The 16,404-nt window shown below is 36.5% G+C and overlaps 2 protein-coding genes across 2 annotated transcripts in view; both read right to left on the reverse strand.

The window, feature by feature from the left end:
- LOC126967070 (unconventional myosin-XVIIIa) overlaps positions 1 to 16,404 on the reverse strand; it is a 194,019-nt gene that overhangs the window by 169,141 nt on the left and 8,474 nt on the right. The window contains exons 2-11 of the mRNA XM_050811430.1: positions 9,464 to 9,646; positions 7,498 to 7,677; positions 6,674 to 6,798; positions 5,522 to 5,659; positions 5,207 to 5,350; positions 3,438 to 3,667; positions 2,671 to 2,830; positions 1,731 to 1,841; positions 745 to 874; positions 122 to 218 (exon numbers count right to left, since the gene is read on the reverse strand). Coding sequence (XP_050667387.1) covers positions 122 to 218; positions 745 to 874; positions 1,731 to 1,841; positions 2,671 to 2,830; positions 3,438 to 3,667; positions 5,207 to 5,350; positions 5,522 to 5,659; positions 6,674 to 6,798; positions 7,498 to 7,677; positions 9,464 to 9,646 — 1,498 coding nt within the window. The remainder of the gene's footprint in view (positions 1 to 121; positions 219 to 744; positions 875 to 1,730; positions 1,842 to 2,670; positions 2,831 to 3,437; positions 3,668 to 5,206; positions 5,351 to 5,521; positions 5,660 to 6,673; positions 6,799 to 7,497; positions 7,678 to 9,463; positions 9,647 to 16,404) is intronic.
- LOC126967082 (kinesin-related protein 12-like) overlaps positions 13,362 to 16,404 on the reverse strand; it is a 97,346-nt gene continuing 94,303 nt past the window's right edge. Inside the window, exon 5 of the mRNA XM_050811461.1 lies at positions 13,362 to 13,463. Coding sequence (XP_050667418.1) covers positions 13,395 to 13,463 — 69 coding nt within the window. The 3' untranslated portion in view covers positions 13,362 to 13,394. The remainder of the gene's footprint in view (positions 13,464 to 16,404) is intronic.

Consider the following 16,404-nt stretch of genomic DNA (forward strand, 5'->3'; position numbering starts at 1 on the left):
ACAGACTCGATTACAGACACAAGTTTGTTCTCGTTCTCGTCGACCCTATCCAGAAACATCAGCATAATAGTCAATACTACTGATTTGCACCGTAAGATCATATGATATCTGTTGTGCGTACCTTCATCAGTCCCGTCGTCAAGGGTGATGCCCTCCTGTGCGTATCTCTCCCGTGGCGCGACCAGCATAGCTTCGTGGAACACAGCTTGCAATCGTTCCTGTAGCCAACACACATTCATATATTAATTTCATGTTTTGTTTTCAATAGTAATATAATAAGTCGGAATGTGCGGCATCTTTTACTAACAACGACAAGATCATCTAAGGTAACCTAACGAAACCCTTTAAGTTATTATAACCTAGTATACCCTGAGAATTGATGAAGAGATTAGTCAAAATATTAATAACAAAGCAATCGGTAGAGCTTAATGCAACACGAAACAATATACTGCAATAATCAACCCTCATTCTCAACTCTCACCTCACCTATCACTAAAACGATGTACGTGTTTGTAATAAGAATCTTCTAGATTGAACACAACTACAGACCTAAACCTTCTATAACTATCTAATAAATATGCTAAGGAAGAGCGGAGTCTCTTAGCACTATAAGAGCTCATAATGTTTGAAATAGAGCTCTAATCACGAGTATAATTATTTTTTTGGAACACTTTATTTTGGTAACAAAAATAATTATTATTGTTGTTTTTTATTTGTATTTATAATAGATAGTATAGTTATTACCTGTAAGTAATTTGAGAGTAGCTTGGACAGGGGAGCTCCACTCTGCTGGCCAGCACACAGCGGGTTGTCAGCCCCTGGGCTATCCAGCAGCACGATGGACGCAGAGATCCGCGCAGACGTCGTGATACTCCTGAAATATTTTTATTTATTTATTTAACAATTGATAACAACAGTCTTATAAATAAAAATGTCTGTGTATTAGTTTTCTATCAGCGTATACCGACTGTGACAAAAGATAACATATCGAAGTAAAACACATATCATTTCGTCGTAACTCATCATCGTGAGGCGTTGAATAGCATAAATATTCTTTCGCCATGTTTCTAACACTTTCCTTAATTTTCGAGTTGCAGATCACAACCTATCTATTAAACATTTATGTTTCTCTATAATACGCCATCAAGTACGTTAACGTAGAACCATTATGAAATTTGATCAGGTTTCAATCATCATTCAATGAAAATCTCTTGTTATTAGCATTATTTAATTCTCACGATTTCAAATTCTCCAATTAAACCCCCAGAAGACCCAAGTTTGCGCGTTTACCACAAAACAAAACATTGGTTGTATCACCGCTCTTTAACAACACCTCCCTTAAAGCCTCACCTAGTATCAGAATACTGTGTCTCAAATCATCCTCAGCATCTGGATGTGGCAGTCCACCACACTGCATTTTTCAAGGAACTTTCTTCCACGTACTACAAAGCTGTGGAATGAGCTTCCTTATGCAGTGTTTCCGGGGCGATACGACATGGGTAACTTCATAAAAAAGCTCGTACATCTTCCTTAAAGAAGGGCGACGATCCTGTGATTCCTCTCTGTTACAAGAGAATGTGGGCGGCGGTGATCACTTAACACCAGGTGACCCGTACGCTCGTTTACCCGCTTTTTCCCAAAAAAAAAGGCATGTCATTTGCCCCAGATAATTTGTTTACCTAATTGCATCCCGTTTTGATAACTAAACTCTGATAAAGAAAAAATCTTACCGATTTACGAATGCCGCAACAATGTTGAACACTTCATTGTATAGCCCGGTAACGAACGCGTCCAAACACTCCGAGCCAAGCAAGTCTCTTTCATTTGATGGCGATGGAGTTCTGAAAAAAAAGAATAAAACTTAACAATAACATACGCGCAGCAATCTCACTGAGTGGCTTTTGAACCGACAACGTTCGGCTGGTCGGATTATTTAAAAACAATGTCAATATATAAGACACAAGAAATTTGCCGGTTAACTTGACAAAAACAACATGAACCATAGTAAATGACCAACTGATTTCGGATAATCAACGTTCTGTTACATGCTGTTTTTGGTACATAGATAGGTACATATATCGCTGAGTCCCGAATTTATTGCCATTTTAATATATTTTGCATAATAAAAAATTCTATGCTTTTTAATTCTAAGACTCCGTTCTCTATCAGTAGGCCCGTCCATTTGTCTGTCAACGGGCTCTATCTCATAAATTGCAATAGTAAGACAGCTTAAAATGTTGATAATGTGTATAAATAATAATCGCTCAATAACATAAAGGACTGGAGTTCCCCAGAATATGACAGCGGTCCTTAAGGAAATTTACTCCCAGGAGGGTACGGCTACCAGAGTCGGAGAATGCCTCCACGAGTATTCTCGCTCGGGCCACCGGTCGTATTCTGGGGAGGGCACAAAACCGGGCATGGCCGAGGACAAACGAGGCAGCAACACCACGGTACTCCGCTTCACAAAGCCACCTTCCTTACGCTCCTATGATTTTCTAGTGTTGCAAGAGAATGGCGGTGGTGATTACTTAACACCAGGTGACCCGTACGCTCGTTTGTCCTATATTGTTAAATTTATATTTGTTCAAAGCGAAGTGAAACTAGCCAAGACAACCATTACTGAGAGGACGTCACACGAAGAAGATTAGGAGTCATAATATCGCCTACCTGAGCGAGGGCGGCTGCTGAGGCGAGGGCGGGGCCGCGGGGGCGGAGGGCGCGAACACGGCCCGGGACAGCTCCTCCACGCACACGCCGAGCACGCGGCTCGCTCGCGACGCGCACGCACCGCTCGCGAACTGGTACTTCAGACCACTCCCGGTATTCGCTGAAACAACAAATACACACGATTGTATCTCGCTGGCTCTGCATCTTCACAACATGCTCTAAGTGCAAAGTATGTACAACCATTTAATGTCAGTTAGAGAAATGAATCTAAATGTATGTGCCGCGGCAAAATGAAATACAAAGTCCTCAAGACCAAAGAAGCTCATTCCAGATTTAACGGCATTTGTGAATTAAATGGAAATTTATTTTTAACTTTTTTAAAGAGTTTTAGTAATTTGATGATAATGATGTAAGTGCTTAATTAATAAAATAAGCGTTAATTTTTTTTTTAATTTTATGTAATATCAACGAATACCGACTCAACCCGATGTTTTTCGTTTGTTGGGGAAAGAAGCAAATATTGTCAAATTCAAAAACATTTACTCATTCATAATTGGATTAAAAAATCACATATTGAAAATCAGAATCTACAAGACCCATTCACCCAAAAATTATTTTAAATATGTGAGATTGTTTAGTCATTAATCATATAGTATCCGTACCATACAAACGAATTTTGAGAATAATTTTGAAGTTTGAAACACATGTTTTTGGTATGGATACATTTGCTGGAATCCTGCTGTAGAAGCATCGCGAGATAATGTTACCTTTGACAGCACCAGCGGTCCCCAGATGGCATATGGCGGCGAGTATCTTCCAAAGCGCCATCTGCTCCTGCGCAGAGACTCCCAGCAGCTGCAAGGCGTCGCAGAGTGCGGACATGTCTGCGGGCGCGTCCGCTTTCTCCCCTGACGTCACGTACGCGTTCGGAGCGCTCACCGGCGTCTGCTCCAGCAGCAGCTCGCGACGGAGTCGAGAGTCACACCCGTGGTACAGGCTGGAGATGATTTCAAATGCCATAATACTTTAATAATGATTAAGTTTTGCATCTAGAAATGAACCTTGTTCGGTTAAAATACCAAAAGCGAAAACCATGTGCCGTATAACCGCATAAACTGAGCATCAATAGATGGACAGAACATTACAATCCGGAGCGTGATTTTGCCAATAGTTCGAATTTTTGCGTAGAGTTTTCAAGTCAAAAATAACGTATACGTGTGTGTTATTTCCGATGTAACGATACAATATGGACAGCGTGATCACATATTATTATTAGGTACGAAATTAGTTTGTCCTTTTATACGGACTATATATCCTCCATTCCATAAGAAAATATATTACGATTAAGTACATTGTTTTATTCACTTGAAAGCTGTTTGTACTTAAAACACGTATTAATTGCCCTTCAAAATATATAAACCTTATAGGATTCCCTCACCCTGCTACTTCTAATGGGGATTTAGAAGATGAGATTAGCATAAGACGGTTTTAAATAAGTTTAGTATGGACACAACATGATTGATTTATTTTTTTATTTTTACTTTAATAAAACGGCGTAAGCCAATTACAATATTAAAGTAATAATTAATTACAAACTAAACACATTACACAAATAAAATTGTAAATAAATACACAGTTTACTGTAAATAACAATTAATTTTCATCTAAATACCGTTCATCCATTCCTCTCACAAAAACGCAAGCACTCTAAAATCGTCTGCCATCCATCCGCAAATAAATCACAAGCAGGGTTGGTTTCAAGAAGAGCGTTGAGAGCAGAGAGAGACCTCGGTATGGGTGAGTTGGTGCGAGCCACAGTACGATGTGTCGGACTCGCGAACAATCTATGCCTGCGCCTCGAACAGTAATTGTCCGGTACAAAGACTATACATAGCTCATCATGCAATGATAAATGCCTATATTATAAAAATAATTGTTTATATACACATTTGAAGGTAATTGATATATTGTTGAACATGTTATTCCGAAAGTAATTCAAATAGTTGATTTGCATCATCATTTTGCGTTATGCTGAAAAGGAAACTGTGAAAATGGACGTGAAGAAATGATCTACCGCGTGAAGCATGTTAAATTGTCAACCATAAACCCTTGTCTTAGATTAGTGGCCACTGAATCTAGATTTAGGCAATAGGGTCTACTACGAACTTAACTGCTTTGCGCGTGTGATGGATGAATATTAATTTTTAGTTATAACTGTGTTTTTACAATAGTTTTTGGGTAAAGGTCACATTTTTATTATTTTAATGGAACTGACGTTTCGCGACCTTTTCAGAGCACGTTTTCAGTGGGACTGCGGTTGACAGTAGTCGAGATAGTTTTGTCGTAGTTGACATTATGAATATTAGCTCCATTTGTTGCCTGGGAGGTGGTTTTTATTTATGTATAGCCGTGAACAAGTGGATAATTAATAGACCATTTGCATACAGACCATTTGATTCTAGATTATAATTCCACTGCCTCTTCTCCTATCCAAGCGGCTCTATGACAAAGAAAATATAACTTTTGTCCTACTTACATATGCAGCGCCCTCAACGGTGACTGGTCAGGCTTGAGCTCGGGCAGCAAGGTCTGTACTGAAGCGGACACGAGCGCTCCGCCGCTGTCAAAGTCCAGTGACGTGAGCGACACAAATCGAGACGCGTACGCATTCGAACCCGTCCTGAAAGTGACAGCACACATTTATTATATCATGTTTTATTATGCTCGAAAATAGAGATGAACTCCGTCCGGGACAGGTTTCTACCATCGATGGGACGATGGGACATGAAGCGCAATCTATTAAATTATGCAGAGGTCATTGATGGACGGCCTAACAATCATTTTATATTACCGGCTGGAGCCAAACAGATGCAGAACTTCCAACGCCGCTTGCAGCTTCTCCGGAGTCAGCTTGGAGCCCTGGGCAGGGTACGCCGTGGCGAGGTACCACACACACTGTCGCATGGCGCTCGTCTTACCCGAGCCAGATCTGAAACGATATATGATATTTTTTATAATTAATACTCGTTCCATTTCACCATCAACTGGTTTTAAGATACTTCTTCCATAATTTTAAGGATTCGGATCATTCACTATCACATAGGAGATATTTCTGTTATAAAGTAACACCTCAATCATGTGTTATTAACGTTCATATTTTTTACTACATTAAAGTTTCCGTGTATTTCTTAGAAAGTAAAGAAGCTATTTAAACTGTACTCGTAGAATAAGTCATAAGGAAACCAAGGATTTTAAGAACGAAAAATAAAAATAGTCTTATGTGATAGTGACTCTCACTCTCTCTTGGTTTTTAAAGTTCTGATTCCAAAGGATACCCACGTAGGAGGGGTTGGTAATTTAAACGCACATAATCATATCGAAATATCTCTATTATACAGTTTCAAGTAATAATTATAATTATGACTGACTCAATCGAAATTTCGGCAGCGTATCCCGTTAGAATTCACAATAAGTAATGTAAGTAATGCCTACTCGAACTTAGCGCTCTAGCCGACCGTCTACCATGATGATGCTACCAACTGTTGGCACTACAGCAGTGCCAACTAACTTACACGAATCAAGTTAACAAAAAATCTGAATATTATATGCTATTAAAGTTGTTTCTAATCGTTCTGATAATTACATAAAATAACTTATGGTAGTTCATGACGTTGGTAGCGCTTGTAAACACATTAAGTAATGAATGTAAATAATATCGCTGACACCCATAAGAACTCTATTTAAAAAGCTCCGGTGTCAGCAGGCTGTATCTCATACGTTGTAATAGTTTTAATGGTGACAGAGTATGTATTATTGCCACTTTAAGAATAAAAACAAAAACAAAATGTCGAATCAAAACTATACACATTTCGTTATAATATCAAGTAGGTAAGTAAAAACACACACAGCTTGAACATCTTTTTTATGTTGGTTGAATTGGAGGTTACTTTTTGAAACTAAGTTTCCATTACACTTTTCGTAATCTTTTAAAAAAAGTTAATACCTTCCGAGGAAGACGATGGCTCTGTCTTTTCTTGAAGACAGCATGCACTTGTGTGCGGACTGCGCCGCCGCGAACACGTGTGGCGGCATGTCGTCCATGCGACACCCGCGGAACATTGCTGCAACCTGACAACATTACGTAAAACTGCCAATGAAAATATTAATGACAACTCCACGTTATCACAATAATGTAAGATGAATAATGAAGTTTATATTGTATATTTTGTTGGAGGCGCTTCATTTTGATATGACGCATTTGATTTTCTATATGATATGATAAAAAAAATGATGAAAGTATTTGGGAATAACGTAGTTTACAACCATCGGGAATGATACGGATTAATATAAAATAAAGAGCTTTTATATAACCGTTATAAAATTGCCAATTTTTAAAAGTATTACCACGGATATAGAATGTTATCGTAAAGAGATTTTTCTGTAGACCTATATATGATGCACAATTCCACCATATATTATTTTATAATATCTCAAACTCAAAAGAAAAACCTCCAACAAATTTCGTTAGTATATACAAAAACTGAAACAAAAACTTAACAAACAATAAACTCAAATATTCCTCGAAATATACGCTATCAATTGGTGCAGTAGTTTTTGAGACAGACAGACAGATGCGGCGGAAGACTTTGTTTTATAATATATATATATAGTAGTGATGTCACAAATACATATATAACTGGAGTGAATGCGGCAATGTATGCTACTAGCACTCGAATTTTAGGAGTAATTTGTGTCATGTTCCATATTTTGGCTTTGACATTGACCAAAAAGAATAATTATTGATAACTAGCTCTGAGCTCGGTGTACCTTCTCGGTATAGATGGGCGCGGTGCGAGGCGGAGGGCCCATCACGAGCAGTGCGAGGCCGGCGCGGGCGTGGCACAGGCCGGCGGCTAGCCGCGACCGCAGCACGTGCAGAGCGCCGCACTCGTTCAAACACCGCAGCGACGCGATGTCCTCGGCGCGTTCCAGCTGCGGCGGGTTTGCCTGCACATTTTACCAGACTGCTTTAAAAAAAAACTCTTTATACTAAAACGAAAACTGGCTCCTAAATTTTGTAAATAAATTGTATTTTTCTAACCATCTTCTATCAATCTGAATAAGGTTGATAAATTAGAGAGTTCAGATGTAAAATAAAACATTAAAATATAAATGTACTTGATAAGCTCGAGTGAGGCTTCTGCCGGGCGCGGATCCAGCCCTCAAGAAAAGTTTGTAGTCACAGCCACCAATCAATCGACCAAGGGGAGTCAAAATATGAATTCGTTTATGAGCGATATTGTGCATTCCTACAAGTTATATGCCCCGACCTAGATTTCCACATGGAATATGTGTGGTATTTTATTCACACAGTATAGTTTAACGTGAGCAAAGCCGTGCTCCAAACGCGTTTAGTAAATCTGTAACCACATTGAGATTATAAGCCACTGAACCGATTTTGATTCACAACTTCAAAGGGTATAAAAAACGCTAGAAAAACAATGAAAATTTAATAATATTATTTTGGTTTTATTACAAGTTCAAACTTGCGTTTCTTTTTCGCGAAAACTTTTAAAATTTCATCGATTGCCAGGCATTATTGATGTGCCATCGAGGAGTGTAACCAGGTATTTACTCTGTGAATATAAAACTATGAAACATGTGTTGTAGAGACGGAGACCAAGAGAGTTGCCAGCATTTGCAAGAATTTCATATAAATTCGAATGACTCTCGTTTCAAATTTTCTTTTCGGTATTTATTTATAATCGTTGGTTCCTTCCTTAAATGAATAGGTAGAACATTTGGACCACTTTTCCACTGCCTAGATAGCGATATACCAATCAAGTTAATTTTGGTAGAAAAACTCCTAACTGAAATAGAATAGGTCGACTACAAAATTGATAACGTCTGGACTTCAATAAGTCTCTAAAAGTTGTGATCATGCCCATCGAGCCAACAACGATGGACCCCCTTTGGACCTCTTCATGGTAACTGTGACACTTTCAGGAATAGTACATAAATATTACACTGGCAGTTCATAATTACACTGTACACTAGGGAATGAAGGTGACTATTGCCACTATGGTGTTCATCCTCCATACTAAATATTAGGATGTGGAAACTAAGAGTCACATACAGATTCGGGATGGATTGACGAAGGACTTTAATCTAAATAATAAGTTTAAAGTTAAAAAAAAATGAGAGTGGCTGTTAGTGAGTAGTGCCATTTTAATAGATTATACCACGGCTACTTTCAAAGAGGATGTAAATACTCGTAATAAAAGGCGGGACTGTCTAAGTAAAAATTGAAATTTAGTTTAGTATGAAACGTGCAGTGATTTGACGTAAGTTTGAAATAGTAGTAATGACAGTATGGCAATTGGCGACGAAGTATAATCCGGCTAAGTTTGAAAGCGAACAGTTGCATATAACGTAGTGGATTTTGGCTATCTTCGTTTTTAACAAGATTATTATTATATCATTGACTGCACGTTTCATACAATCGAGTGAATTCCTTTTTTCTTACGGCCGTTCCGAATATTCTATCAATCAGTCTATCTCCGTTTGTGGCCTACTTAAGATAAAAATCATAACTATTAACTGTCCCAATAAACTTGTCGACGGTAACTCACCTTACCTTATCCGTACACGCTGTCTGTCAATGGCAGGGCGTATAGCTTACCAGCTTCAGATTGTTGACAGCTAATTACTGACAGTAGAAGGTAGTAATTTATCTCTATCTGTAGATAATATATTGGGAACGGCCGTTAGAGAGTTTAGCTAGGCTGGCTACCTTCTCCAGGTCGTCCTCGTCGACGGTCAGCATCTCTCCACTCTGCAGCACACGGACCGTGACGCGTCCGTCCCCCGCGTCCCCCTCGCGCGTCACGGCCGTGAACCCCCCGCGGTGCGCCACCCACATGTGACCAGCTTGCAGCCATTCCTTCTCGCACGCCAACTGCTCCTCCGATTTAGCCTGCAACAAGCACAATTCAATTATTATTTACATACTGCTACCTTGTATCATTAACAAAACAGCATGATTTATCCTTCGTTTCTATATAGTTCGACTAACAATGAACTAGTTTTGAACTACGTGTTATATTTATTAGGTACAAAAACAAGAATATAATAATGCAAAAATGAGTTTGATGTTATTACTAAGCGTACATCACGATGCCGGACATCTTATGGTGTGCCAAACTACAATAATCTAAAACCCGACAAAACTAGTATAAATATCAACTCGGATGAAGACGGTTCAAAAAGGAACTAAATTAAAATCATCAAAATATTAGATGGATAAATTATAATAGAAGTAAAATTGAAGACCTTATGTGACGAATCTATAGATATAGTAGATTTATATCAATGTCCGATCTGAATCTTAGAATAAGCAAAAAAAGGGGAGGTGGATATAAGCTCAAAATATATAAACGCTTTTGAACCCCCAGTGCGAATGTGACTTATGAACAAAACAATAAATTAATAGTGGAGGTCGCTTAGATCGAGCATACAAAAGTTAAGTAATGCCTAGTGTCATTAAGTCATTATAATAAATTACTTATAAAACAATACAATCTTGTTTCTATAACCTTGGTAGATGTAGGAATATGTATGTTTTATGTAGTCATTTATAATTAACACAAATATATAGAAGCTATCGAAAATTTATTGGAGTACGCGTTATTTTGCGGAAATCCTTAATTATCCAGAAGACCACAGTTTCGTGCCAGAGTTTGGCGAGTCAACATCTCCTGAGGATGCCTAGTGTTGAGGCGAAACACGTGTCGAATTGTTTGAAGACGAATATTAGCGGAATTAACACTCAAGAACACTCAAACCATATATCGACTCAATTTTTCTGCCACTTGCGAATAGAAAATATTTTTGGCAAGTTCTCTGGGCAAAATTTACAATATTTACATATTAGCAGAAACTGAGCATAATCATGGTGATTATGATATGAGTACATATTACCAACCAGCTAAGGATTAGTCACACAGTATGCATGAGGACGTATGAGGAGTCGTCCACGCCCATCAGCAATGCTAATTCATGAGCGTCACCCACACAGGTACCGAGCACGAGGAAGTGACAACAGATTCAATGGTAACCTACGCGCACATGTAGCACTACCTTAACTTATTCAGACCAATTATCCGCATTTCCTTAATTGTCAGCAATTGAATGTGTTACAATGAGAAACAATTTATATTTTACTTGAGTAATCCGATAATAATTTCATACATTTTACACAATACGTATGACGAATTTAGTTTTCATATATTGGTAAAGCAAAAACTTTATTCATTGTCATGATGAAATTTGAAACAAAAATTATTTAAGAAGGTACAAGTTATATATATATATGATTCTTAGATTCTTATATATATATTATGTTAAGATCTAAGAAAATTTATACGTCTAGATAGTCTCTTTCTGTTAGAGAACCAATAAAAACATGACAGGAATATTAGTTTAGTGTGCGTGACAAGCTTTGTCTTACACGCGATTTGTATGACACTTGTGTTAGTGTAAGTACATTGCTGAAAAATGAACATGGAGTTTAGTTCTAAATTCAACTTTTTCGACGCTTTCACAGCTGTCATAGAAATATATGCGATCTAAGTATGTCTAGTGTGTCTAAGGTTAAAAAATTGCTAGTAGATCAAACAGTTATTAATTATGATGTGTGGAATTTCAGTAATTAGTTGATACTGGTTCATAACCTAGATTGTTTTCAATTTTTATTCTTATTGATTCACAAACCTATCTGGGTACGTTTTTAAGTATAATATATTTGAACTACTAGAGTAGAATTGTATTTTTCTTAGTCTTAAGCCTATTTAAATTTACCTAAGAGTTTGTTATATAAGGATTAAGGGTATATTTATTTTTTTTTTCTTTATTGCTACGGTACTAAGCTTATCTGTTATCTAAATCTCAAGAGTCAAATGTGTCCTGTTTACCGTCAAGGAAAATCAGATAATCATTATAATATACGCGTTTAAAACATTTAAGTACCCATGTGTAAATATTTTATAACTCAGCGAATGACTACTAAATTGACAAAAAAAAAACAACCAACTTCAAAAACACTTTTCCAAAACAATAGATATAATGTGCACTAAAAAATATAAAACTAATTGCTTATTTTTATACAATCTAATTAATTAATCTAATTGTAGATACGATTATTGTTATTTTTGGAATCGGTGACCATCTCACCTATAACTATGTATGTAGTAACAAACCTATCTTGGATGTCACTTATAAACTTTTCTTTTCAAAACAGAATGGTATCACAAGTTCTTATTTTCAATTAAATTTACAAATCATTTCAATTACATTATATGCAAAGTAATGCAACAAAATACTCAAACTTCAATTACTAAATGACTAATTAAGTCAAAAAAATGTAAAATAAAACGTAAAAATGAAGTTATTGAGTATATACATATAGTACAACACAGTAGATGCGTCAATCTACACATACTGTAAATAAAATAAAGGCATTATGCGAGATCAGAAGAAGTGAGTTAAAGATATCAGAAAAAATAATCATTCAAATCAGTGAATTGTTTTTAAAACAGTAATATAATAATGATAATAATAATTATTACAACATTAAGTACGAAAGACGGCATAATACAAAATATATAAATGAATATACTAAGGCTGATTATAGATTAGCGCTGTTGGTGTTGTGTTACAACTCCGACGTAGTTCTACAGAAACGGTTGGTACAACCAGATTATAAAGTTAATCTTTTGTTAGCCAACCGAGCGATACTAATGTTACAACTTGCTCCTGCTGTGTTCGGCACTTAAATACAAAATAGAATTATTTCGTTATTAGACAAGTACATATTCAGTAACTATTGCTTTGCTAATAATAGGCAATAACTTGAAGTAACATTGAATAAACCAACTTGGAATTTTAACTAAAGGCATTGTATGAAACTCGTTTGTTATGTAATTGGATATTTTATAGGCACATGTTAGCTATTGCTTACAATATAGTACAACATCTTCAAGCTATAGTTATATTTTATTTATTTTTAGAGATTGTTTATTAGTTAGGTTCTTAATTGTATCCATTATAACACAAGAGACTTGCTTGTAACTAATTCTAGTAGACTTCAACAATGACAGTACTATATTGTATATTATATTAAAAAGAGCGCAAAAAAGAATGCTGGGAGATTTTCCTGCGCCGCTTCTTCTCTATCAGAGCACCATTTGTTTCCGAAGCGGTAGTAATAGGTATTAGAAATTACATCAAAAAGAATTGTAAAAGAATCAATTTTGAAAAATATATGCTTTTTATGAAATAATATGAAAAAAAATGTGGCAGCAAAGAAATACAATCCATTTAATTAATAAATTAATAATAGTTAATAATCTAAAATACAAATAAAACTGCGTGGCGTTTTAATTTGTTGTTGTTAAAACATATCGTAGAGTATTATATTAATTACATAATTGTTTGACATTGAAATATAAGTAGGAACGCCACGACGGAACTTATATTTAATGTTTGTAAACAAGTATGCAATTATAATTCAGAGTTCGTACTGCGATATCTGAAAAAACTGTTGGGTATTCGTGTCGAGAATTATTTTATTATATTAAGAGACTTAACAGGTATAACGCTAAGCTATTCTTCCGTTTGAATCATTAATTTTGGTTTAGGTTTGGAGGCGATGGCTGGCTCATGCGTCATGCTCGTGAACGGGCCCTGCTTGTGGTGGCAGAATGATCCTGTTGCCGGAGCCTCGACTTCAGATTCTTAAAAGTATTTTTTTATTTTTTTACCACGCTATCCATTGGTGAAAACAGTTGTTTTTGAGTAATTCGCTAATAGACATATATACAGACGCGGCGGAGAATTTGGTTTATAATATATAGTGATGATGATTAAACAAAATTAAGTATGACTATTCGTTAACAGTTTCTGAAATATAATATTTGATGAAGGAATTTGTGGAGGCACATCTCGTTACATGTTCTAAATAAAACCGTTCAATCAGCCATCATTAGATTTATTACCAGGAGAAATAGGCCATGTTTAGATATTTTACAACGCATCAAGCAGTGGGATTAGGAAAGTAAAGATGGTTTATATTCAAAAGTTTCATGCTTCCGTAATCTGTTTAATAGATAAACAGAACTCTTATAGGATATCTCTTTATTCTGCCTACCTGTCAAAAGCAAATTAAGCATCTCCATATACGAGAAAAGGAGGACAAATGTAAGGTAAGCGTGAGGGTCACCTGGTGTTAAGTGATCACCGCCGCCCATATTTTCTTGCAACACCAGAGGAATCACAAGAGCGTTGCCGGTCGTTAAGGTGCATAAGGTAGAAACACCGCACAAAGAAGCTCATTCCACAGCTTTGTTGTACGTGGAAGAAAGTTCCTTGAAAACCGCCCTTTGGAGGACCGCCAAGCATCCAGATGGTGGGGATGATATCCTAATATGTGGCGTGTCGTGCGAAAGTGGAATTCCAAGTATGAATTTCTTACAGGCTTAATTTTGTATGCAAGGGACACCCAGTTACATACACCTGATATTTTTTTTAGTACGCACGTACCTTTGACGAGACATTCATAAAGACGGTAGAAGCTACCTGCAAATTACGGCATATGTCGTTCGTATATTCGATAACGCCTCCAAACAGCCAACTGTGTATGTTTATAAATAACAACTTCTAAGTAATAACAGCACAAATGATGGAGTGACAAGGAAAGTGGCCATGACACCGAGATCAGTGTGATGATATATTATTACCCACGTGACAACTTACAAGACACTGTGGTTATTGTAGTTTTATAGATACGTTCACCACCATAGACACCTGAATTATATCACTCTTCAAACGTAGAGTCCATATGACTAACAGATAGATCGTTAGTGATCGTCTCTTCCTCATCATTAATTATTTTGTTTTCGGTTGTTCCGTTAGGTTAGGTTTTATAATTTTTTTTTCGTTCCACGAATTAGGTAGAAATGTAGGTACATTCTGCGTAGTTTACTCTCAAATTTTTCTGAAATAGGGTTTGCCCATCAGTGAAAATACTTTTTTATATTGTCGGGGTATGTTATACAGCGTTACTACGGTTCTTATATATTGTGAATGGACTCGTTATAGGTCTCCATCAAGCCTTCTTTCGGCTTAGCGGGTAGTTTTGTAACATCCTGTATAAACTATACTTATATCAAGAAGCTGGAGAGATACATATATTTTTTAATAGAACCCCTTTTTAATTATGAGGAGGTATTGGCAATACAAGATTTATTTTATAACTATTTGAAACCACATCGGAAAAGGTTGAGCTTTAATGAGAAAAAAAGAACAAAAAAAACACTTTTAAATCAATGTTGACATCTTCATCATTTATCAAATTATTTTAATTACATTACAAGTACTTCAAAAAATGTAAATTAATTTAATAAACCACTACAGAAGTAAAATACATCGATCCACACACTCCGTGAATTAATACAGGTATTATGAGACCGGTTGATTACGTTAAGAAAAAAAACAAAAGAAATATATTTTTAACATCAATTGTTCCATTATATTAAAAAAAAATCCCCTGTGACAGAACTGACCATGCACCGCAAACGGCACCCTCACGAGCTGGTCTAGCCAACGCTCTCCTCGCACATACTTTAGGGCAGGCAACGACGACGTCGCCATTTCAAGGAGCATACCAAACATTGCCAAGGAAACTCAAGCAAATACCAAAACATTAGTGTATATTAAATGCCCACAACGTACGTATTCTTACGTTCACAAAAATCGTCACCTTTTGCTCTTAATAGTCATTTTCAATATTATAACACTAAAAATGAGGGATTGCTTGTAACTAATTCTAGTAGGCTACATAAGATACATATAGTTTTAACGGTAAATGTATACACTTTTTTAATAAAGTCCCAGCCACTGTTCAAGCATTATCTATAAATAAATTTAAATGTTTTATAAAAAAATGGCTCTGTCGTAAATCCTATTACTCTACAGCTGAATATCTAAGGCGTTCATTACGCAAAAAGGTATTCGATCTTCATTTACATTAAGTTATATGTTATAAATATTAAATTGACAATGTAAACCGAGTTTTACCAGTAATACCAGTGGTAGGCTCCTTTGCACAGAATACACCGGCTAGCTTACCTGCGTTAAGTGCGTCATTTCTGCCGTAATGTAGTAATATGTAAGCATTATTGTGTTTTGGAATCTGAAGGGCGCCTTAGCTAGTGAAAGTACTGCCCAAATGACACATAACACCGTGTCTCAAGGAGACGAGCGCAATTGAAGTGCCGCTCAGTATTTTTGGGTTTTTCAAGAATCCTGAGCGGCATTGCGTTGTAATGGGCAGAGCGTATCAATTACCATCAGCTGAACGTCCTGTTCGTCTCATCCCTTATTGTCACATAAAAAAAATGGAAGGAGGGATATACGAGCCTATGGGTCACCTAAGCATATGGGTGTAGTTTGTCACTTTCTTTGTTACTGTACCTACCTAAAAGTCACAAAAACACTTGACCACGAACTACGTCTTGAGACGCCTTGTGGAATTCGAAACATAGAACATGATTGTCGTGGTAACTGTCAAAAAGAAATTCAACTATGTTCTTTATTAGTTCCAATTCACTAATGATACTTTATGTTTATAATTTCTATATAACTACCTATATATAATATTGTATATTTTATTAAAAA

The sequence above is a fragment of the Leptidea sinapis genome, chromosome 12 (genome assembly GCF_905404315.1).
Source record: "Leptidea sinapis chromosome 12, ilLepSina1.1, whole genome shotgun sequence".
Taxonomy (NCBI): domain Eukaryota; kingdom Metazoa; phylum Arthropoda; class Insecta; order Lepidoptera; family Pieridae; genus Leptidea; species Leptidea sinapis.